General features: G+C 34.1%; 2 protein-coding genes across 2 annotated transcripts; both read left to right on the top strand.

Moving 5' to 3' along the window:
- Nucleotides 1-16,368: 16,368 nt before the first annotated feature.
- Nucleotides 16,369-17,661, top strand: LOC136975737 (patched domain-containing protein 3-like). The gene has a single exon (XM_067270832.1). It carries the CDS (start codon nucleotides 16,369-16,371, stop codon nucleotides 17,659-17,661), a length of 1,293 nt encoding a protein of 430 aa, XP_067126933.1.
- A 5,781-nt stretch (nucleotides 17,662-23,442) lies between these two features.
- On the top strand, nucleotides 23,443-25,614 carry LOC136975735 (uncharacterized). Its single transcript, XM_067270831.1, has one exon. The coding sequence runs from the start codon at nucleotides 23,443-23,445 to the stop codon at nucleotides 25,612-25,614; it is 2,172 nt and encodes a 723-aa protein (XP_067126932.1).
- The last annotated feature ends 652 nt before the right edge of the window (nucleotides 25,615-26,266 follow it).

Here is a 26,266-nt window from a genome sequence, read left to right as displayed (position 1 = left end):
AGAATACAACTGATTATCAGGAAGATATCTTTTATAGTCGCCGATTAGTAATTAGAAAATAATTCTTTGACGTCTAAAATACTATCAAGGCCCCCGTATATTATAGCACTTGAGGAACGTGACCCCTTTTTGTAATCTTCATGGAGTTTCAAATTCTATTATTAATATACAACAGAATATACATGAATTTTACTCTATTCTCCAAATATAAAAAAAAAGTAATGAACGATATTTATCCATGCAATTGTTTTTATATGGTGTTCATCGAATCCAATTCCATGTTTTTGAAGCCAAGTCAGCTCTGAGTGCAACCAGCGCCATTTTGGAATAGCAATGATCCGACGTTGAATTTCTCCATTTTTGTGTTTGTAGCTTCTTGTATAATGTACAGTGCTTTCTCTGAATAGCTTGTGCCTCGTTTCTACTATTTGTGGGTGCTGCCGACCAACAGCTACTTTTACGTTACTAAACCCATATACTAGTGGAAGTATTTATAGAAGTCATTCTCAATATAAATAGCGATATTACTCTACTTATTACGGATTTCGTTTGATTTATTCGTATACAGCAACGCGATACGTGGGTGATCTGCCGAGAGGGTTTCGCCCGGGAAGACTTTCTAGGAGAAAATTGGCTCTTACTTAGGTGTTACTAACCTCAAAAAAACCCGAAAAACTGCAAGTGGTGAACCCGTTAGCGAATCGCGAACACACGTCCAGTGTTCAGCGATTCTATCCACTCGACCACCAGTGGTGTATTTTTGCCATTTTCAAATATTTATTGTATTGTTTTAATTTAAAAATATTCCACTCACCTCTCAAAAATGTTTTTCAGCATTGACTTTGTATAATTTTTTCAATATCTGTATATTGAAAAAATTATACAAAGTCAATATGTAATTCACCTTAATATTAATGTAAAAGAATATATTCTTACTTCTACGAAAATACCTTTTAACTGCTCCTAATATACTGGTCGTTGGTGTAATTCATTAACGACTTTCGCTATTCGTGTTAACTTCTATTGTATGGAAAACTAATCTGCAAAGCGAAAGTCAACAAAAACCAGCTCTCCAAGTTATAACTACATCGATTTCGTATTAAAATTTTAATTTTCTTAAATGGATAAATTACATTCGAGAATAATAAATATTAATTAGGTTTGCGTGTCATTGAAGAGATGTTAAAATTGCGTGACTTAAAGTTAGTATCGATGGATGAAAATTAAATTAGATCACAATTTATTAACTCGTCGTCACCCGCCTAGGGCAGATTTGGCACCAAACCGATCGAAGGAGTTGCTTTCACGGACTTGCAAACAGGACCTATTGGATAGAGTATCTAACAAATGAACGACATTTATTGATATATATATATCAATAAAAGTTGTTCATTTGTTAAATACTGCATCCAAAAGGTTCCGTCTGCTAAATCAGTGAAAGCAACCCCTTATGCCTAACCTAGAAAATAAAAAAATTACCTTTTTTGCATACGCTAATTATAATTCTTGCAGTACAAGATGTACATAAAGTTTTAGCATTGTATAATGTAAAATGTATAAACGAATAATAGAAATGAATAATATTTAAATGTATAAATAAATAATATATAATATAATTTTTTGTATTACCGATTTATGCTGTTTATCTTAATTATTATTTATATAAATCTTGTATTAAAATTAGAATAGATGTAAAAAACATTTTGTATTCTATAAACATATTTTTTTTCTATTATATTTTCGTTCCGTTTTTTATTTTTTAAATACAGTCAGTAATTAATATATATTATTCCTATATAGATTTATTAATTATAATAAACATACACTATTTAATATTATATTAAAATAACACTCTCTAATTAACACCTGAAATAAAGAAGTAATTGAATCGAGTCCCACCGCCATCTATATTTACGAAGCGAGTGATATATAAAAGTCGATAAAATTAAAATAACACAGGGAGTGTTGCGATCGGTCAAAAAAGGCCTAACTAGCCGATACAAGCCAACGCAAGACGTTTAAAAACTTTTCTTCAAAAAAACTGAAATTAAAAGCTTTTAAACCTCTTACATAAGTGTAAATGTTTCTCTGTATGAGATCAACGTCAACTGACAAAAACCAGCACAGTGTATAATAACCAGATGGGGAAGGGATTTCATTAGAATCTCCAGTGGACTACCTGTCATGAAAAAGTGGTTCCACATCTTCCTAATAGTTAGACCATTCTTTAATTTCATTTTATAATCATTTATTTTAATAGTTTCTAAATGTTTGAGCAATTTCTATTTTTATAATATTTGTTATTTATTTTATGAGGATTTTAATATCATCAAGTGATAACTCGCAACCTTCGCCATTACAATGCATGGCCATTGCTGAATTAGTGTAAATGTATTTAATAGCGTGTAAATGTTCTCTTAATTTGACATTTAGGGCTCTTCCACTTTCACCTATGTATTGATAATTCAATGGTCAGCTGCAGGATATTCTGTATATAACTTTATTTTCTTGCATCATATCAATGTTTTGAACAATATTTTTAGTAATTTTTTAATATTATTAAATACTGAAGCGTGAGTTATATTGTACGGTTTTAATAAATCTTTTTTTACTTTCTTAAATATTATGGGAATGTAAATAAGGTTTTATGGGCCATTTCAGTTAGTATTGTATTTCGAATCATATAAAAATCAGTAAAATTGCTGCATTAATTTCTCGTTCTTCGACAAAAATTCTTACTGTACTTTTGTATTTCATTAACCTGTCAATAAGAATTTGGAGCATATTTTCTTTAAGGAAAGGTGTAAATTTACTTCAAGCTTACCCAAAAGGCTCTTTAATATACGAAGGTTATCGCTTGCATTAACAGTATTTTACAGAATATTTTTATCCCATACACATTGCAATTAACGAAACATATTATTCAGACTGGTGAGTTTCAGAAATCCATTCAAAAGCTACTGTCAAAATTTCAAACTTATCCAATATTGCTTATCCAAATCCAATATCTGGCGTTATCCTGGTATAATGCCAGATAAAATATTTCAAAGAGTTTTGAAATCACACCGTGTCAAGGTACACTTTCATGGGAAGAGACGTGTCGCAAAAACAGGATTTCATTGATGACTTATTCGGCACCAGCCAATGTTATGTGACAAAACACGTAAACACGTAACGTAACACAATTTTCCAAGTGTTTCAAACTAAAGCGTGCGTGATTTAAAATCTTAATATACATCCGAGTTTGAAATAATCGTAACAGATGTTTGAAATGTTACTGAGATTATTACAAAAACTGGCTGGCAACGACAGTTAAGACACTTCAAGCCGTTGATCTCCACAGAGATTTTCCTTCTATTGATCTGCCTTTACATGAGCTGAGTAAAGTCCATTTTACTATCAACTTATCATTCATCCCCGATATATCCTATATAACGTTGACAATATCAGGTGATTGATCGAGGCAAAGACAGAAGAGAGGTCGAGGGGATGAGCGCGACTGGAACTGAGTCACTCCGCGCTTACAAAATCCGCTTATTTGAGGGGTAAGAAACTTAGAATATTTTTGTGATCCTGAATGTTTAAAAGGAATGATGGTTTCTGGTCTTCCTTTCTTTTCCAAGATATTCTCAAATGAAGAATTGTTTCTAATCCACGAGCAAGATTTTTTTTTAAATTCCAGTTTTTACTTTCCCCGCTTTTAAATATTACAGAAGAAAAGTATGGCAATCCGGAATAAAATGACCTCCCATATGATTTTTACATTTTTAGACACGGGGAACTTGATACTTCGAGGAATACAAAAAATATTCGGGGATTTAATCTGTATGTATGGATGTTAGTGTGTTTGTGGGAGACACAATTTTGTTTACTCTGTTTGAAGCTTAATAACTCCTGTGCCTTTTGTCAAAAATTTCTGAAATTTGACAGGAGGGTTTGATTATTAGATGGATTGATGCTATTAAATTTTGGAGATTGAAGGTCGAGGGAGTGGGGAAGTAATGAAGGTCGTGTGTATTTTCAATAGAGTCAGACGTAATGACGATTTTACTCGTAATTAGCATTTACAGTTTTTTATAAAACCCATCTGTACACTCATAATTAGTTTGTTTCCATTTTATAATAATTACAACATTAAAAATTTTAATAATTAAATATTATAACAGGTGGCGTTACAAAAGCAATTTTAAACGTTGCAGAAAAGTTAAGCAACTCGTTCCTGAAAGTTTTAATTATTTTCTGTCTCTGGTCACTCGTTGATAAGCATAACGAGATTTCAACTCTGATTGCAGATCAAAATCGAAGGTTAATTCGATTCCGCCGAGGATTTGTTATACGCTTTTGTGGCATTTATTCATACTAAATAATTTCTTGGTTAATGTAACCCTTGGTGTCAAGATGGCGGCTCGTCTCTGATTCCAGCAAGAAAACAGTGGGGACGCACGTTCTAACCTAACCTAACCTAACCTATTCTAATAATTTGGTTGTTAATAATTATGGTAATTTATTAGAATAGGTTAGGTTCGGTTAGAACGCGCGCATCCCCACTGTTTCCTTGCTGGAATCAGAGACGAGCCGCCATCTTGGCACCAAGGGATACATTAACCTAATTCGGTTAATATACAGACGTTAGTGGTAATGTGTAATTCATTTATATGTTAATTTTATAAATAATTCCTTACTTCGACTAAAATACTTTTAATTTCTTCTAATATGCTGCTCGTTGGTCTGATTCATTAACAACAGTTTTTATTCAGGTAAACTTCTATTGCATGAAAAACTTATCCAGAAAGCCAGAGTCAACAAGTAGAAAGCTTTCCATGTTAAAAACGCATCGATTTCCACTTAAAGTTTTAATTATCTTTAATGGATAAATTACATTCGATAATAATAAACAGTTATTTTTTGTGTCATTGAAGAGACGTTAAAATCGCGTGACTTAAAGTTACTATCGATGGATGAAAAGTAAATTAGATCACAATTAATTAGAAATTCATATTTACGAAGAATTCGTATTCCTATTGTAAAAATACAGTATACTCCAAAGTGTATCAAATCACTACTACTTTTATTAACCCAATATAAAATTATAACTGACTCTCGAAAAATACTGTATGTGTATTATTCTAATAATTAATAAATATTATGAAAATCATGCAGATCTAAGATTAATCTGTTAAATTTTGTATGATAAAAATTAGTATCTCAATAAAGGAGTTTTCTGGAGCAGAGCAAGTTTTATTGGGGCCTAGGGTTTATTGAAATCTAATGAGGTTCCATTTTTACTATTTTTTTTTTCCAAACCTAACCTAACCTATTTATTATGCTTTACTATACGATAAATGCTCATTGTTAATGAAAAAGTATTAAAAGTTTATGATTATAATTCAATTTTTGTACGCCCTTGACACTTTGGAGCCCAGGGCTTAAGACTATTAGTCCTTATGTAGAGCCACCCCTGAGTATTACTATCTCGGTTGTTATGTATATAACACAGAAAAGTATTGAAATCGTGCAAAATATTTTCTCTGTGATGTTTTGAAAAAACTGTACGTTTTGAAACTCCCCTGAATTCCAAAAAAGTGATAAAAAACTAAAGAAGTTTCATGGATTTTTGTGTATGCATGCATGCACGTCTCGCATGCCTGTATTTGTCTGTTTTGGTGTACTGTACATGTTCGGAGTTGAAATTTGGCACAGAGTATTTAGTGTCCAAATCATGTGTACATAAAATAAACCAGACTTGTACGTAGTCAGGAGACCGAGAATCGGGTCGAAATAAAATACGAAATGTCGAAATACGAGAAATATATTAATGAGTACAATTTTACAAATACTTCAGCCTCGTAGAAGGATTTAGGTTAATTTTTATTTATTTTCCCGTATTGAAATGTCTTTGCCTAAACTTATTATAAAGTCCGAGAGCTACTTAGGAATAAAAAATAGCCACTTTTTTATTCCTAAGTTCGTAGTGCAGAGAAAAAATTTAATACACTTAATAGTAATTCCTTAGAATAAATAGATAGTTCTTATAGAGAATAGAAGTAAAGATTATAGTAAAGAATGATGCTTTCCATAATTTAGAATACGTTTACATATTCTTTTCATATGTTAGCAGTCTCTTTCAAATGAACCTCACTAAGCTGCTACTTTCTTAAAAACCAGAGCCAAGCCGGGTATAAGCAGCTATTTGTCTATTACATTGTAAAGAAAAAGTCTAAAATATCCAGGACGAAATATATTTACACAAAATACATTGTAAAAATACAAAGCGTTAAAGACCAATACGAATACACTATCCTTGTCTTCTCTGTCGTCCTCTATAAACATCACAGGAACATTTCACTCCATAACATCTTTTTACCTCATTTACATAAATATAGGCAGGGAAAGTAGCCTAAAAACAAAGGTCGACTTTGAAGTGTAGATCATAATTACCTGTGATATTGAAAGAGGACGACAGAAAAGACAAGAATAATATATTCGTATTGGTTTTTATTACTTTGTATTTTTGCAATGTATTTTATATACAAATATTTGTTTATTTATCATAACGATAATAGATTTAATAATTTAAGAATAATTAAAGTTTTGAATCAAACTATTTTGCTTCTGTAAGAGACATATCTTATAAAATTTAACAGTAACTTCACCGAAGATCATTTTAAAATTCAAAGAAAAATACTGCATATTATCAGCAATTATCTCTATTATAAAATAGTTGAAGCTGATTTGCGAGTTTTATCATCTGATCTTTAACCTTCAAATTAAACAATGGCTTATTGTTTTGGGAAAACAAGTAGTAAAATTTCGAATATTGTCTTCGTTTTTCTATAAATTTTTCCTAACATGTCTTTTTTATGACAGAAAGTAATTATATTGTAATATACCAAAGTTGTTTATTGTCAAATCTTTTTCCTTTCCTTATTTTTTAATATATAACAGAGGCAACAGTAAAAAAATGATTACAGTACTGAAAATAAGTATATTTCCTGAGTCGGAATTATACATTTGCGATGGCAATTTTTGCAGTATTTTTTCTGCACTAATTTTGATATTTTCAAGTAAATATACAAGTTTAAAATTAATAGATTGTTCTTTTTGATTATCGTTTTAAATATTAAAAACGGTGTATGAAAGGACAATTTTTCAAAAAAAAAAAATATTACAGAAATCAAAAAAATTTTAAAAATTTCCTATACCTATTTTTAGCTTCTATTTCTAACACAATTGATCATGAATAATCTGAAGGTTGCATGTAAAATTTCATCTAGTTAATATCCAAGACAATGGCTCATAATATGTGAAAGTTTTCCGTGAATTTCGAAATGATTTTTGTCGATGTCTTTGTCGTTTTGCCAAAAAAATATGCATAAACTTTCATCGAGTAACTAATTTATTTCGTATTCTTATAATCTATTATTTTCATTATTAATAGACATTAATAATCCTGTATTATTATCGATGACATTGATAAGAGTCTGTGCTTCATATAAACCATAGTAATTACTCAAATGCACAAGAATAATTCAATACAATAATTTTCGTATAAATATTACTGTTTAACAATTTATTCAATGACAAATTTATATTAATTTGTAATAAAATGTTGTAAAATTCACGTGTGTTTTAATCAAGTTTTCAGACAGATTTTCATTCAATATTAGTAAATTCAAGATATAAAATTAAATTACTCTAGGAATAAACTAATTATTGTTGCATAAAAATGCTGAATGTTCTAAAGTTATAAGTTAAGTTATAAACTTTGCCAATTTGCACTAATAAAATAACAGAATTTGCACTATTGACGTAGTTGTTACTAATGGATGTCATGGGTAGATGTCAAATTCATATAAGAGCAACCTTTACTGGATACAAATTCGAATTTGCTTCCAAGACCACCAAGTCCTACTTCGCAATGGTTTCGAGAACCCAATTGCTTTTATCAACTAGACAACTTCTTTTTCTTCTGTTTATCGTTATCAATAGTGCCAATCGTTATCAATTGATATTTGTTATACAGGTATATGAAATAAAATAAATTTCTGATCTGTGAAACTGTGTTGCAGAATCCTTGAAACCAGTCCGATAAGTCCTGATAATAGAAATTACGTACTTGTAGACGAAAATAACATGATAATTAATTAAGGACATTGAGGCATATTAATAGAATCACATTATTTATGGAATTATTAGGAACTCGTGCAAAATCTCATTAAGATAGAAACGAGGAAGAACATAACATAACATTATTGATACGATTTGGCCGAAGTATATGAATGCTAGACTCTTGCTTACAAACAATTTAATAATAGTTGTATATATTCGATATTGTAATATTCCAGAAAAAATCTAATAGCTTCTTAATTTGTAATATTTGCTACGCAGATACTCTTATACATGGAACTGGAAGTGTGCCAATTTATATAATATTTTTGAAGTAATTGTTTAAATGACCGGTACTTCTAACCGGTTTTGTATAATGAATTTTGAATTGATGGAGGCATTGATAACTGGTCATTCGTAATTTCAGCGCTAGAAATTACTTGATTGCTTCGTCTGCTCTGTGACGGGCTGGTTTGATGTTAGCTGCAATAGCTGTTTAAAATTTAATCAATTGTGCTTGGTTATCTAATGACATCCTAAAATTAAACATTAAAAAAATGTAAGTAAAGAGCATAAAAATCTGTAGTTTTGTATGTCTTTTAGTTACTTTTAATTTTATGAAATAGTGAACTCCACTTGTTGACTGGTTTATTTCTACCACATCTCATATGAAATTTGAGAGAGTCGCTGGTTGTTTCTGTAATCGAAAATCATTAATAATGTATTTGATAATTTCTGTTTTTTAAAATTCATTAAACTTAAAACTTAAATATAAAATGTGAAAATTTATTATAGTAGATAAATAAAAGTAATTAAATTAATATTCATAAGTATAAGGGTTCGTCCACACATCCGGTATTCTCCTAAGGACGAATATTTGCTTTTGGCCAAACTTTTTTTCGAATTGCCACTCGTGTTTTGTGTTTTAAAAGCATCAAATTGAAGCGCACTGAAAGGGTATATAATGGTTCATATAAGGTTTTATATGGTATGTTAAGACATAAGATGATTTTAAGGGTGGATGTATAATCTGGTTCTTTATTTAGTAACATATAATATATGGATGTATTGTATATAGTATGACATTAGGTCTGGTTTTTTTTAACTTACTTAAGTCATTTATAAGTTTTATTTGGCTTCACTATACCTTATTGTGTAGTATTTTATATACAGGTATAGTTATATATAAGTTTTATATACAGTTATATATATATATTGTAAGATTTTACTTAAGTTGTATGATGTAGGTGTGTTTGCACTGGTATTTAAGTATGTTGAAAATACATTGTTTAAATATACTACGTTTGAGTTTCATTATGAGTTTCAACATACATGGTTTTAACCTAAGTACAAAGGTATATACATGTGGTTTCAATAATATATATAGGTTTTAATGTATTTCGGTTAATATAGATGTTTTTATAGGTATTTATATTTTTCTCTCGGGAAAGACAGCAGGTTCTGCAGCATGTCTTTAGTTTAAACAGTTAGTTTATAAAATAGTTTAAACAGCTACAGTTAGCAAAATAGCTTTAACAGCTACAGCTACAGCTAGTAAAATAGTTTAAACAGCTGCAGGTCCATGAACGTCCTGCAGCTGTTTAAACTATTAGGCCTATATGGAGTGCACGACATGTCGATCGGTAATTAAAATGGTACGCAAGGTTTTATACCTGTAAGTGCATAGCACTAAAATGTACTGGTGTGGCCTTTACAAGTATGATGCATAATAACTAGTAGAGAGTGGTGTTGCACTAAAGTAGGTGAGACTTCCTAGTACAGTCAAGCACGGTACCAAGAGGTGGTGATGAGAACACCTGGTACAGGATGTATGTGATATATTTTAACATTTTCTTATTTATTTATTTTCTGCTGTAATATTTTGTTATTGTTATTGTTTGCTGTAAATATAAAAGCGCGTAATAAATCCAAGTTTTCGTAGTTGCGTTGTGTGCTACAGGATCTAGTGTCTATACCCCTGTTAATGTCAAGTATTTTTTACAGAAATACTTGATGACGTACATTTTGTAGGTGTACAGACTTTTAAATGTTAGATGTATCACATTCAATACACAAGAAAGTTTGCGTATTTCATAATTTTATTGTTCAGCATTATGATAATATATAAAATATTTCCTAAATTTTCATTAAATGAAACCTTGAGTAAATCAACATTTTCCTTGTAACGGTGCAAATTTTGAGTTGAGAAATATATAATTAAGATCAGATAAATATTAGGTACTAATTCGACTCTTCTTGTATCGATCGGGTTCTGAATTTAATGATTTAACGCGTGACAAAATCAGGAAACAGTTATTTTATTGTGATATTTGTGTAGATAGAAAGTGAGTTGCTCCATTTCTCACCAGAACAGGTAAAAATCAAATGATAAATTCGTACGAAATTTTTTTATTCTTAGTTATTTAGCCTTAATTTTTATTTACTCTGAAAGTATTTATTTCAATAAAATTTAATGTGAGAACCGGTGAGTGCAAGCTACGTGCTTTCGGCTCCTCTTATCGGCGCGGATCGGGAAGATCTGTCACGGTGTCAGAGGATGGCTATTTACGAGTGGAGGAGTGAGTGTGGTCGTGATAGTGTGTCAGACGTACTCAAGGAAGACAAGCGGTTAGACAAGACAAACATTTAACAACACAAACAACAATATACAATGTTGGAATACCCAAATACAATCTAAACCCGACCGTTATACAGTTAGCTATTAATGATCGGGTCCCAGGAGGTACGGGGTTGCAAACCCAACTGGGAAGAGGGCTCGGCGGTAATCAGACCTTTTCCGTATGTCGCGGCGGAATCAGAGACGGATAAGTTGGAGAGAGAGACTTCAAAATTTACTTAAATAGAAGTGCGGAGAGCGTCCACGGGAGTATTGTTAGGGATGCGTTGATTTGAGATGGTAGTTTATCTAAGATGATTCCCTATCTTCGAGGCTCTCCCTGTTGTCAGGCCCGGACCCCCTTTTATATTATACTTATGTAGGGGCTGACTTATCTCTCAGGTGATATGAGTATAAGTGACTAATGACAATTGATATAAACAGTCAGCCAAATAGAAGCGGTAAAGTGTCTTCTCATGTCACCGGATGGAAAGGTCTGAGGGTTAGAAAAGGTGTTGGGACCTAGATGCAAATTGTTAGTTATAGGTGAGTCATTAGTGTAGTCCTGCATGTGAAAGTTTTGGTTCGAATCTCTATTTAGGTGACCCTTTCTCTACTCTCCATCCAGGGACTGAGATATAGATATAATGAGTGGATATTGGAAAGGTGGGCCGAAGGAGGCTGTCCACAGTGGGATTCTCTGGAGGAGGAAAGGAAATTTCCCGGACACGTCGGTCGCCATTGTGAAAGTGGAGATTTTCGTTTCTTTTCCTTTTTCCTGGATGATAGAGAAAGGTGGAGAATGAATCATTTAACAATTAGATGTAAAAAGTCTTAATTAAGTAGGGAATTTCACACTATTTATTTATATATACTATTCTATAATTATTGTTTAATCAATTATAAAAATAATTTATGTCATGATTTAAGTTCTATCTGACGCTATAGGTTTCTGTTAATTTATTATATTATTATATGTGTAAGATGCAAATACTTTATTACTGCATACATTTTAATATTTTAAAAGTTATTGGTTTTAAAACTTTATTTATTGTTATTTATTTTAAACAATAAAATATGTAATTTACTTAAGACTTACACACAAAGACAGATATCAATAGATTTATCAAAACATAAGTTAATGTTTTTCATTTAGAAAACTGTGATATTGTCACAAATAAATGTTTAGGTCTTTATTTATGTCATTCAAAAAAGTGATTTTCAATCATGGACACAAAAATCTTTAAAGTAAGCAAAATTACTTGACAGTTCTGTGAAAAAACACAATCAATATATTCAGTGTTCTTAAACACAATAATATAAATGTAGTTTACCATCCAATTAGGTGAGACATTTAATTCAAGAAAAGCTTATGCTCTATAATTAAAGGATTTAACACATTAAAATTCTGTAAGCTTTTATCTAACATTTTGGGATAGGGATTCCAAAACACAGTGTATCACTAATTTACATTATTACAATTTATTCCTTTACATTTCTCAGTGAGACAGCAGTCTCCTGAATTTTGCAGCAATCAAACGAATCAATCTCGTTGAGTGAACTTTATCTGAATGGCCGTATAACAAATAATAATTTTTAATTACAGATCATTGCATAATGAAACCGGACATTATAAGAAGAAAATTATCGACAATTTTTAAACGTTTAGGTACGGCGATTGGGAAACATCCGTATATTTTCATAATCATTCCTGTCATATTTTCAGTTGCTTCAATAACTGGAATCTTTAAACTTAATTACAAGAGAAGTTTAATCGATAGTTTGAAAGCAGATAGCGGAAAATATTTTTCTATACAACGGTTTATTGAAAAAACGTGGAAATTTGCATCACTGTCTGATGAAATTAGATTTACAGAAATTCCAAATGGAAATATAATAATCTTTAGGAGAATAGACGGAGGAAACATGTTAGAAAGAAAAATTCTTCAAGAATTACAAGTAGCTGATTTCATAGTCAAAAATTGCACCATTCAAGTGTTTAATCGAACAATTGGATATGACGATATTTGCGTTAAAGTGCGTAACAAATGTTACGAAAATGTATTTTTCGAAATTATGTCCGATGCTGATGACGTGGTAAACGGAAAGAAAAAGTTCAAATATCCGGTTGACATCGACACCTTGACTTATTCTTATCGCTCTTACGTCATGAATTTGGGAGGTGTTACAATCGACGAAAATGATTACGTCAAAAGTGTGGAGGCCGTCCGACTGTTTTACGTAGTTGACAGAACTGACGAAGAAAAGGCTACATTCATTGATAATTGGATAGCCGAAGTGTATCGACGAATACAAAGTTATAATTTTCAAAATATCAAACCACTAATACATCCTCTTTGGTTCATGGAACAAGATCATAAAGCATTTCTTTACAATCTAAAATATATGATTGGAGCTGTGGTATCGTTTATTTGTGTATTCTCAATGATAACACTCATGAGTCAAAATTTGATAAGAAGCAAACCTTGGATGGGATTAGCCTGTGTTTTGTCTGCGGGAATGGCAATCGTCACATCATTCGGTTTAATGGGATATTGCGGAGTGGAGAACACTTACTGTAATATATGTATTCCGTTCTTGGTGCTAGGTATTGTATGTTTTGTTGAATATTATATTACAATAGACAAATGTGTAATAATAATGACTTCCTATATTGCAGTTACCGAAGTGGATGACAGTTTTGTGTTGATAGCCAGTTGGAGAACAACCGATCCCGAAGAAGGTGTACAAAAGAGAATGGCAGACACGTTTGCTGCAGCTGGAGTGTCAATCACGTTAACGTCAATCACTAATCTGTTTTCTTATTGCATCGGAATTAGTACACCAATTGTTGTTGTGAAGATTTTTTGCATTTACTCCGCGACGTGCATATTCTTCACTTATGTATTTCAAATAACGTTCTTTGCTGGGTGTATGGCGTTAAGCGGGTACAGAGAAGAGAAAGGTCTTCATCCAATTACATTCAAGTCATATGGTAATTTAAATCACTTATACTATTTCAGCGAATAGTTTCATTTAGCACAGTTAATATTTGTTTACTAGCGAATAAAAAAATTCTTACATTAGCAATTTTAATATAGTCTATAGCTTCTATGGAAGAGTCATTTCTATTTAACAAATTTACTAAATTATTAGGGAATGCATTTCGTAAATTTCTCGTTATTACATAACAAACAAGCCAACAAACAATTCTTGACAGACGAGTTTAAAATTGTTTAAAATTGTTTGTTGGCCATCTCTTTAAACACGTTTTCACCTTGCTAATTTCTTGCAGTAATAAATTTTATAATGAAACTAAATAGCAAAAATTTCTAACACCAGTGTCTTCAAATCATTCAGATGCAATGAAAATACAGGTACTCCTCACTTTACGACCGAGTTCCGTTCCGACGTCTACGTCGTTAAGCGAATTGGTCGATAAGCGAGGAGCTTGCGCCGGGAATATAAAATCGTAAAATTATAAAAATTATGCAACAAACTTCAAATTTATTCATAAAAAGACATGCATATTTACAGTACATATTACCATTTGTTTTATTTGGTTATCTAGAGCTGTAGAGGTTTCTTTTTCTCAGGTAAGGGAGATGACGACGATGAAATAGAAGTTGTACAGTACCTTCAAGGGCGGAGGATTTGGATGTAACAGTCAAAAAGAAATTGGTAACTGTGGTTTGCGTTGTAATCTTTTTTCTTGATAAATTTCTCTATAGCACTTCAAAAGTTCACTCATCCCACGTTCATCTTTATGTAAAAGCGTTCAGTATTTGGATCCATTTCCTCAAATTTCAACATAGCCGCATTAATTTTAGAGAACACACCAGCTAACCCATGTACCGTGAATTTCTTTTTCACTTCTTCAGTTCTTTCGTCTTCTTCCTCTTGCAAATACTGCATCGCTTCTAACTCTATTAAATCCTCATTTGTTAGCTCTCCATCGACATAATCCACTAATTCAGCAATGTCTTTCACTTCAACATCTAAATTAAGCGCATTGGCAAGGTCCGCAATTGTTTAAATTACATCACACTAGCTAAAAACGTGCAAAGCAAGCCTATACTGTACTATGCTCAGTGAGCATGTTACCAATCGCCACTAATCGACAGTCAAGCTGAGAAAGGGGATTTCCCGAATTGCAGGTCGAAACTCGATTGGTCGTAAGTGCGAGTGGTCGTTAAGCAGATAGGTCGTAAAGTGAGGAGTACCTGTAATACGTTTTTATATGTTATAGTAATAGACTTCACTTATATAAGGGTAAAAATCTTTATTGGGAATTCGTAGTATACATACCGAAATCGCGAAAAATTTATCTGCAAATTATTTTGTAGAACTTTTGAAACATATTGAACGGATAAACGAAAGCGAGGTTAAGACCGAAGTTTTAAATGCGAAAACGTGTACGTCAGACGTTGAGCGCCGCTTTCCTGTATGCCTAGAAGTTTGGCAACGATGTTTGGAATGTCGAGCACGATTCCACTGACTTTCCAAACGCCATTGTCAAACTTTTGCGCTTACAGGAAAGACGCGCCGAACGTCCGACGTACACGTTTTCGCGTTTAAAACTTCGGCCTCAACCTAGCTGAAGATTTAATAGTTTTAAATTTAAAGTACGTTATGTTCGATATTTCTTTATAAGCAAAGTAAAAAATATTCAGGTAAATTTGAAGAATGAAATGAGCAGGTAGGTGGTTAGTTTGTCTTTCGAAATATGTTTTAAAATGTTATTATAGTAGCAGTCAAAAGTACGTGGTCAGTAAAATAATAGCAAAGGCAAACACTAAACGAGGTCTTTTGCCTTATCTGCCAATGCAAATTTACCAAAGATAGAACGTGGAACTATACAAGAAATCTAGAAAAACACCATTATATCACTTATGTTAGCTTTTTGGCTATTATTACTGTTAAAATTTACAGAACAATGCATAAATGAGCCGAAACCACGTGATTAAAAGTAAGTATTCACATAAATAACTCGTCATTGAAATTGTAGAAAGAATTAACATGGTATGGTTTAGAAATTGTATAAAACAATATTATAAAACAATTTCTCAGCTAAAGATATAAGCATCAATAACGAATTGATGTTTTAACACGACAATAACTTTCAACCAATCTCGTCAAGCATTTATGGCTTCTTAGGATTTAAGTGCTAACCTAGCCACCCAAAAGTTCAGATTTAAATTAGAACCAACGTGTCTACAAGAAGGTAGATCGACGAATCCTAAACTTCAAGACAAAAAGCCTACTAGTTTACTAGCCTACCTCATTCGATGAATCAGCTAAATATCGAATACCTAGTGGGTTTGATGCCATGATGTTTTCGTGCCATCATAAAAGACAAATGTGGCCCAAACCAGTATTAACTTTTGTTTTTTTTTTACATGTACTTGTAATAATTTTTGTATTATTTAAAGTGACAACTTAATTTTCACATCGAGGGTATATAAATTTTAATCAAGTTTTTAACAAACTAGTTTTGTCATAAAAACATGCATTAACAAATTAGAGTAAAATGACTGTCACTGTACTTCTGACTGTCACTGTACAATGCTGTGATAAATATAAATTCATAACTTCATAAAATAGATGCTACATAATTGAAAATCGTTATTATAATTTAAAACTTTATGAAATTTGATAAAATCATCATTTTTCCAGCACACGAACCATACGATTATGAAAGAACAGAAGAAAACGAAGACTTCTTTACGAAAACAGTTAAGGATAAACTGGGAGATTTCATTATTTACACACCAACGAAACTGATGGTGTTAATTCTCTATTTCGTCAACTTAGGGTTTGGATGTTACGGAGTGTATTTTTTAAAGCAAGGATTGGATTTTCAAAACATGTATCCCTCCGGTTCAGAAATATACAAAAGTTCACGAGTATATTACAAATACTTCACTGAATACACATTTCCTGTTCACATAATTATTAACAAAACACTCGATTATTCGGACGAAAACGTTCAGAAATCTGTGGAAGATCTTCTTGGAAGATTTGAGTCTCATCCTCATGTAGCCGATTCACGTTTTACTGTCTCCTGGCTAAAATATTACAAAGAATTTCAGAGAAATCCGGTTGCACGATATGCCTTAAGAGGATACAACATGTCGAACAAAAACGATTTCATGGAAGGACTTCGCGATGTTTTCCTGCGATTTAAAGCGGCAGAACAATTTTCAGACGATTTGGTATTCAGCCAGGATGGCTCCGAAATTACTTGCAGTCGATTTTTTGTTATCGCAAAAAAAATATCTAACAGAGAAACTGAAATCGCTACAATGAATGAGTTTTCGAAAATTGCGGATGAAGCACCTTTTCCGGTCCTTATTCACAGTTTATTGTCAAGTATGATGGAACAAGGAATAATCATCGATGGCATTGCTAAACAACTGTTTTGGATCACAGGATTATTGATCGCGATTGTATTTTTTATTGTGATACCAAATATTTTCTGCTCTCTTGTGGTGGCAACTTCTGTTGTTTCTACTACGATAGAAACATTGGGTTACATGAGCATGTGGGGAGTTCACTTAGATATAATGTCTCTGACCAGTTTGGTTATGTGCATCGGATTTTGCATTAACTATCCGGCTCATATTGCATACGCTTTTGTGACGTCGACCCACAGAACGTCAAAAGCAAAGATGAAAGATTCGTTGTATCGCGTCGGGTTTCCCATAATACAAGGAAGTTTATCCACTATTCTCGGAATACTTTTTATATATAGAGAATCGTACGCATTACTAACATTTCTGAAAGTTGTGTGTTTAATAACAATGGAAACTGCCTTTCACGCTTTATTTTTTACTCCTGTTATTCTTCATTCAGTATTTTCTTTCTCTTGTTTTCGAGGAAAAACAAATTCTTCATTTGTTAGGCAGGAATTGGTTGAAACAAAGTTTGACCAATAAAAACGGTTAATGATTTGTGCTCTAATCTTATTATCTGTGAATATAACATATATTGTTCTGTTTCGTATTTGCTAGTGTTCGTTTTATTGTTATTATTGTTTAAAAATTAATATTTAGTCTTGATATTATAAATATATATTAAGCTGTAGTTTATAACCGTAAAAATACTGCAATCAGTTATCAGTTACTGTATTACAATTGCATAAAATTAGATAAAATTGAAGTAATAAAAATATAAAAATTATTTACAGTGTTACATAAAGATGTATTTTATATCGTGTAATTGTAATTTCAACTTGGTGTTATCGAAAATACAGGTCTGACTTTTTTGTCACGTATTTCATTTGGCAGGTAAAGAAGACAAATGAAACAACGCAAGTCAATCGAATACTTGTATATGTACGTCTCACAGTATTGACAGAGCATATGAAAACGTAATACGCTTATTTTCCTATTTCTCGATTGGTGTTATTTTTTGAATACGTTTGGAAACATTAAAAACTATGTCCTTAGAATACAACAAGAATCTCTTTTGCATTCTGAAAGACTGTTATAACTATTGAAATCAAGAAATGTTTCTTTTAAATACGTTTAAACTAATAGTTATTTTATAATAATTAAAATAATTTACTTCGAGTTGAAAATTAACATTTATAGTGATAAATTATTTAATCTGATTTTCTATTGATGATTCAAACGAATCAATCTCGTTGAGTGAACTTTATCTGAATGGCTGTATAACAAATAGTAATTTTTAATTATAGATCATTGCATAATGAAACCGGACATTATAAGAAGAAAATTATCGACAATTTTTAAACGTTTAGGAACGGCGATTGGGAAACATCCGTATATTTTCATAATCATTCCTGTCATATTTTCAGTTGCTTCAATAACTGGAATCTTTAAACTTAATTACAAGAGAAATGTAATCGATAGTTTGAAAGCAGATAGCGGAAAATATTTTTCTATGCAACGGTTTATTGAAAAAACGTGGAAATTTGCATCACTGTTTGATGAAATTAGATTTACAGAAATTCCGAATGGAAATATATTAACCTTCACGAGAAGAGACGGAGGAAACATGTTAGAAAGAAAAATTCTTTAAGAATTACAAGTAGCTGATTTCATAGCAAAAAAATTGCACCATCCAAGTGTTTAATCGAACAATAGCGGAAAAAAGTGATCACGTGACATAGGTGTCGCGCATATCGATACGGTTGTAAACAAGCCGTTCCATTCGAAGGATAGCTTACTTTATAATAATGGAAGAACGAAAATATTTTTAGAAAGGTTAACAACGGTACAATTATAAGAGGAATTAAAAAAGTACAAGGCAAGATTCTAGGTCCGAATGACGCGGGGGAGGGGGAGGGGGGGGGCAAACTGTCAAAAATCAAATGTCCAGAATGAGATGATAACACTTGTTGGAGCTGCTTTTAATCTCATACTTGGTATTGGCTCGTGACAATCTGTCTAAGCGATTTACTTTTACTTTCTCCACATATGTTATCAAAAGACTTAGTTACTTTTAAAAGAAATATATATATTTCTAAAAGACTTTGTTACTTCTTTGAAGAAGTAAAGTAAATGATATTGTTTCGGAATTTTTAAATTGTCAATTTGTAATCACATAGCAATGTAATGTCAAATTCGCTTTCATCGTCTTGATTATCACAATGAATGAAGTCAGGACATAGTTACTGTACTTCCAAATATTGCGTTATTTTATAGATCATCCAGAACATGTGAAACTGATTTCAGTTTGGTGACACATTCTGTCTTCATCTGATCTGTTGAAAGCATTGCTTTCTGCAGCTTTGAGTGTTAACACAAGGAGAAGTTTATATGTAGTGATTGCCTTTTCATTCGTACTTCGATTACAGCTTTCCTGTGCATCAAGGTGTCCGGTTTTGACCATTCACAACCCGGAAGTTGAAGTGTAATCGATGGTTTAGGGAATGTAAGGTCGAAAGTGAGAGAAATAAACGATCTGTTCTTAGAAACGAAACAAATCGTGCCTTCGCTGTCGATCTCCTGTCCCTCGAACATAACTGTTGGACAATTACGTAAGGATTATCGTGATGTAAACGGTAGAAGGCTTCCTTATGCTGAGATCGGTTATAAGACCGCTGAGGATTTCGTTAACAGCTTGAACGACGAATGAATGGATGCCTAACCTCAACGAACATGGATTAGGACTTGTTTTAATCGTAGCTTGAAAAGTTTGGCGGCGAAGGTTTACATGTGAAGATCGACCGACGTTTCTGTCTTCGCCGACATGTCTGCATCATCTGTATACGTGTGTTTTCTGATGTACCCGTGCACGAGGGCGACGAAGAGAAACGGCAGGGGAAAGACGACTGGCCAGCGAACGGCGAAGCTTGTGTGTGTGTATATGGTGCGCGTTACCGAAGGATACTTGTACGCGAAACCTGGATTATATGCGATTGTTCGGACACCATCTTCGTCGTCGCCGACCTCCGGGACATAGCCGAGGAGGAGGCGGCGACCGGCGACCTCACCCCGTTCTACACAAGATCGGAAACAGGCTAGACGTCGTCAGGTAGCGAGAGGAGGAGACTCTGTCGAAGGTGAGTGCAGGATCTGTTTTCTTGGCCTTTTCGGTAGTTAGAGCGTGTTAGAGATAGCTCGAAATAGAAGAAGCGCGCTCTGTTTACGTAGGAGCGGCGTCGGAGAAAGCGTTGCCTAATTAGTCTTGTTAATCGGGCTTTTCTTTCGTCGTTGTCGACGAGTGTCGTTAGAATAGGGCTTCATTTGGGCAAGACTGCCGTTAAACGCCCGACAGAATTAGCGAAGAGAGCGGCCGAGTCCCGACGGCGCTCCCCGGAAGTGGCGGTCGAGAGGTGGCACCCTCGTGTTTGGTGGCTTTTCTTTCGTCGTTGTCGACGAGTGTCGTTAGAATAGGGCTTCATTTGGGCAAGACTGCCGTTAAACGCCCGACAGAATTAGCGAAGAATTTTAAATTTTACCCCATTTTTGAGGGTCTCGAAAAGTTCACATATAGTCATTTTGGGGGGCCTATATCTCGCGAAGGCGCGCTCGTAGACCCATAGTTCATTAGACTTTTTTTGTTCCTATCAGTATGCTCTACAGCTCTGTTAAAGTCCCAACCGCGTCATTCGGACCTAGAATTGTACCAAAAGGACAGCGGTAATTTACTTGAGTTTTTGGTGAAAATGAAGGGAAGTAACCATTACAGCAGGAATGAGTTAAAATAATTGGTACAGACTGGCTTTTACCGAGACTAAACACACCGAATTATTAATAAAAATTGAAAACCTTTACTTACCAAATGAAACAGACGAGAGGCAAGCAAAATCACTTAGAAGTTATGGCCGCACTTCCGGAATCTCGACAGCAAGCATCTTTTGAATTTCAATGTAGGCGGCGCTGTTAGCCAAAAGATCATGTAAATTATAATTTCTAATTAAATTAATCTTATTTAATTAGAAATTATAATCCCATCAATTCCCGTCGATCTTTTATTTGCGAGAGACCTGATCGTTTTCTTCACCTCCCTAAAGGTGAATAGTTTATCCTTATTAAATTTTAATTAAGACAACAGGCGAAAAAGCCCTGCGTATAAAAAAGACAAAAATGAGAAATACGCACTGGTGGACGAAGGTGCTTTCCAAGCGTAAAAGGGAATTGAATAAGCTTAGAAAGAAATTTATGGAAACAACCTTCTTAAATCCCATTACAAGAACTCACTGAAGGATTATGAAAAAAATAAGGCCCGCTCTAATTCTTGGAGGATCTTTTGCACGCAGTTCAACAAAAACGGACCTTGAGACCTCTCTTACCACCTCCTTTTCAGAAACGGAAAAGGACGGTTCTCCTTAATTAACTAATCTCATGAAAATGAATGACAACACTGAGGATACAACCATAATTGACATAGAAACTAATATAGAAAATTGTTTTGATCTTTAATATATCGGAATATATTGAGTCTGGGTGTAAATGAAATAAAGGACTGTACAATACTAATTGAAACAAGACGACGACGACTTTAATAAAATCAAGGATCAGGGCCAACAACAGTATGGTTGACGGGTATACCACGTTTACAATAATAAACAATTATAACCAATACAATAACTGACGAACAATAATACTACAAACAAATAATTATTGAAAACGAATATACCACGTTTACAATAATAATCTTACTTCGTTCCGTAAACTATATACCGTCCATAGATACCACGAGGTCGAGGATGTCTTGTTCTCACGGATGGAAACGGATTAGCTCTCCACGACGAAAAACCAGAAAAAAGTACTTCAGCACGTGCGACGGTCCCTTTTATGTTACCCGTCATGCATGAATGCTCCCTTCCTCACGTGACTTGTCCTTGGCCAATTAGGCCACTCCGACTGGTGTAGACAGGAATGGTGACACACAGTATGACCGCGTTTCTTTATGCAGCGAGAGTATAGCGAAATGACGTCACGAGCAATGTTGGCCAATTAGAAACTAGTTTCAGTGTGTTCGTTGTAAAGCGCTTCTCGAGCGCTGCATAAAGAAACGCGGGGTATACTATTCGCTTGTGCCAGTAAATATAGGTGGTGTATGAGTCGACCAAAATGGCTGCCACAAAGGGTATAACGTGTTTGACAACGTACGAGAGTTACTTGTGTGTTGTCTTTTTAATAAGTTTTCTCTTTATAGTTAAAACGTTTTATTCGCATTTGTATCCGACATTAATCCTAGTTGATTTCGTAGTTGTTTAAGTCACGATGATTATTACACTTTGTGACATTTTAGAATATGTGGCTGATCGAAAAAGATGTCTTACAGAAGAATAGGAAATAGAGCGCGTTTTTTTATGCAGCGCTCGAGAAGCGCTTTACAGCTAATCCTCTGAAACCCGTTTCTAAATGGCCAACGCTGCTCGTGACGTCATTTCGCTACACTTTCGCTGCATAAAAAAACGCGCCCATACTAAAACTGATAACTTCACATCTATCCAGCTCTTTCTCAGCAAACAATTCACTTCAGTTTCACCACAGCTAATTTTGCTGAGCTTAAAATTCTTTTATACAAATGTTTTCACCCTATCTAATATAGGCCATCGTCAGGTTTAATATTATAAATGTTCCAAAATGCAACGTACCGTTTTCGAATATTTTACATATTTAAAATTCAAAAAAATAATTTAACATTAAAATAAATTGAAAGAAGTGTGTATATTAAATAAATAAATAAACAAATAAAACATAGAAAACAAAGCTAAGTAGAAAGAAATGATTTAAAGGTTAAAAGAAACCCTTCTAACCTTTTTTACCCGGTGTGGTTCTATTTTTAGAATCGCTTCGTTCTATTTACAGATTAGCAAACGTTTTCACAGCCCCTCCTGGGCTCTTCTTCAGGCTTCGTCGAATAGGCCGTTAACATTCGTTATTTTCGAATGTTAACGGCCTATTCGACGAAGCCTGAAGAAGAGCCCAGGAGGGGCTGTGAAAACGTTTGCTAATCTGTAAATAGAACGAAGCGATTCTAAAAATAGAACCACACCGGGTAAAAAAGGTTAGAAGGGTTTCTTTTATTATTACAAGTTCCGGTGAATAGAGAGATTATATATTTACCTAGCGATGCCGGCTAATGAATATCGAAAACTAATGATAAGCCTAACGAAGGCAAGGGCCAAACTAGAATTTCTTCATAAATGTAAACGGAGTGGAGTGTTTCCCATGTCCATTTATCGTATACATCTTCCACCCGGAAATGAACAACTCCTCAATAAAGTACGATAGATGTGCTTAAATAGGGCCATTAAAAGCACTAGGAAATCACTATATTCCTACCTGGCAAGGCTTATAGCAACAGAAGATGCGTTATTTGCACAAAACCCAAGATCCTTGACTGTCGAAAATGCCAAATTATCCAAAATCCAGCAAAGATTGAGCAGTAATCTGAGACAAAAATACGATAGGAAGATAAACTGGATATTCAAGTTTCAGATTCCCATTGAATCAAAAATTAATAAATGTCCATTTGTGATTTGGGACGATATTCAGGTTCCTGACTTTGCCAAGCATGTGTTATCATTTGGACCTTCATACGCGCCTAAACCTCCACTGAACCGAGCAGCCGTATCTTACATCCCGGACTTAGAGATTCTCTTGAAAGGGCTCACGGAGAACCAAAAAGAGTACTATAGATGGATGGCGGCGTTTAAAATAAGAAAATCCAAAGAAACGAAAGAGGTTTATCACTTCCAAGAACAACTAAGGCGAACCATAAGATGGATAAAACGCAACAACATCACTATGGCTAGAGCCGACAAGGATAAACTGTTAGTACTGATGAAGCGGGATACGTATGAAAAAGGCTTAGAAGAATACATTAGCATGACTCGATGTACGGAAGTGCAAGGGGTTTATATAGATAAATTACAATCGCGGGTCAAACGTTTTGCGAACACAAGCCTGGCCAAGAGAATGAAAATGGGAAATATAATAGTTGATGCTCCAGAAATACCGCGGTTATTTGCATTTGCAAAAACACACAAAAAAGCACAGCAACTCAGACCAGTGGTGGACAAGACTAAGGCCCCCACACGTATCTTAGAATCTTTTACTCATAACTTGCTCATCCCGCACCTGGAAGGATACCAGTTCAATATAACCAACCCAGCAGAACTTATAGAAAAATTGAAGAAGATAGCAAAACCAGCTTATGCTACGGTCTTAGACTTCAGATCGTTGTTTCCGTCGATAGAACTACCACCATGTTTTTGCGAACTAAGGGACTTTCTGTTTTCGATAGTTGAGGACAACACAATGCACCAACATATTCTCGAACTAGCCCATTTGTTATGCTACGGCTCTCTTTTCCAATTTAAAGGGATCACGTACATGCAAGGCAAAGGAGTCCCGATGGGCAGCCCGCTCTCGGGTGATTTGTGCGAAATGGTAATTAGGAGATTGGAAAACAATATCCTACCGCGATTCTTGCCCAGCATCTTGTTGTACAAACGTTACATAGATGACATTATTATATTTTGGAAAGTAGAACCGGACATAAAATTATTCCTCGAAGCCATAAACAGTAATCCGTACGGGCTAACATTAGAGGTGGAGCAGCACGACTCATCGAGGGTGCACTTCTTGGATATTGATATCAACTTTGAAGGAGCTAATATACTTACATCAGTATACCGAAAGCCTAGCACGTTCCACACATATATTCCTAGAAATTCATATGATCCTTTTCAATACAAAATAGCTGCCTTCCGAGCATTAGTGAGAAGGGCTCATACGCACTCCTCTACAAAAAAAGCGCTCGAAACGGAGCTCAATCATATCCAAAATATTGCTATAAGCCATGGATACAGCAAAACGCTCATTGAAAAGTTGTCTAGAAGACATGAGAACTCCCAAAAGGAAAATAAGCAAACAGCACAACCATTGAATATCACACAGGAGGAAAATGAAAGGATACCTATCACATACAATCCAGTGCTGAAATCCATTTACAAAACCGTGGCCAACCGTCAAGGAATTAACATCGTGTACAGAAGATGTCAGACTCTCTTCAGAATATTAAGCAACAGTAAAGACCCACCAAACCCCGACAGGCTTCCGGGAGTATATATGATACCACTAGAAGATCACAGGTGCGATAGACAATTAACATACATTGGTTCCACGAAACGTGCGTTAAAAGTGAGATTAAAGGAGCACGAGTCAGACATACACCACGGTAGATACACCACGGCCCTGGCGACGTACGCGTCGGAAGAGGAGATAACGGCGGACCTGCATGCGGCAAAAATCATTATACCCAGCTATAACCCACAGCAATTGAAATGGCTAGAAGCCATAGAGATATTTAAGGCTGGATTACGTAACACCTGCGTTAATCATAAGGACGAAATGATCCTATCGAGCGCATGGCAGGTTGTCCTAGAAAACAGCGTTTAAAGGAGAGGAGCATCGAGCATGCGCAGTACAAATATCCAGCTGCCGCACGTGATAATATTCCGGAAAGAAATTTAAATTGAATATTTTCGAATGTTAACGGCCTATTCGACGAAGCCTGAAGAAGAGCCCAGGAGGGGCTGTGAAAACGTTTGCTAATCTGTAAATAGAACGAAGCGATTCTAAAAATAGAACCACACCGGGTAAAAAAGGTTAGAAGGGTTTCTTTTATTATTACAAGTTCCGGTGAATAGAGAGATTATAGATTTAAAGGTTTTTAAGTGCCATTCTTTTTTCTATTATATATTTCCACTCTGTTGGAAGCGCATTATCATCCATAGAATTTAGGCAACTGTTTTTCATTTTACTATTATAAATTTCCACGTTTTCCATCTCCAACGCAATGGATGGAGAGTGCACCGTTTAAATGACTTTAGCCTCTTCCCATTTTACAATCGCTCAGTCTGTGCCATAATTGCTAATAGTGTTGTGTCCTTTGTCAAAATTGTATGTATGTTCTCGCAGACGTACCGCCAGGTTTTTTCTAGTCATACCACATAATCTTTTTCAATTCCTAACTGTTGATTTTCAAATGGAATTTTATATACCCCAGCTTTACCTTCCTTTTTTACGCTGTCTTTATCGTTCCGTAGCA

Source organism: Centruroides vittatus, unplaced genomic scaffold (assembly GCF_030686945.1).
Source record: "Centruroides vittatus isolate TY-2023 unplaced genomic scaffold, ASM3068694v2 contig_383, whole genome shotgun sequence".
NCBI lineage: Eukaryota > Metazoa > Arthropoda > Arachnida > Scorpiones > Buthidae > Centruroides > Centruroides vittatus.
Note: the sequence above shows the minus strand (reverse complement) of the source record. Positions and strands in the feature narration are given on the sequence as shown.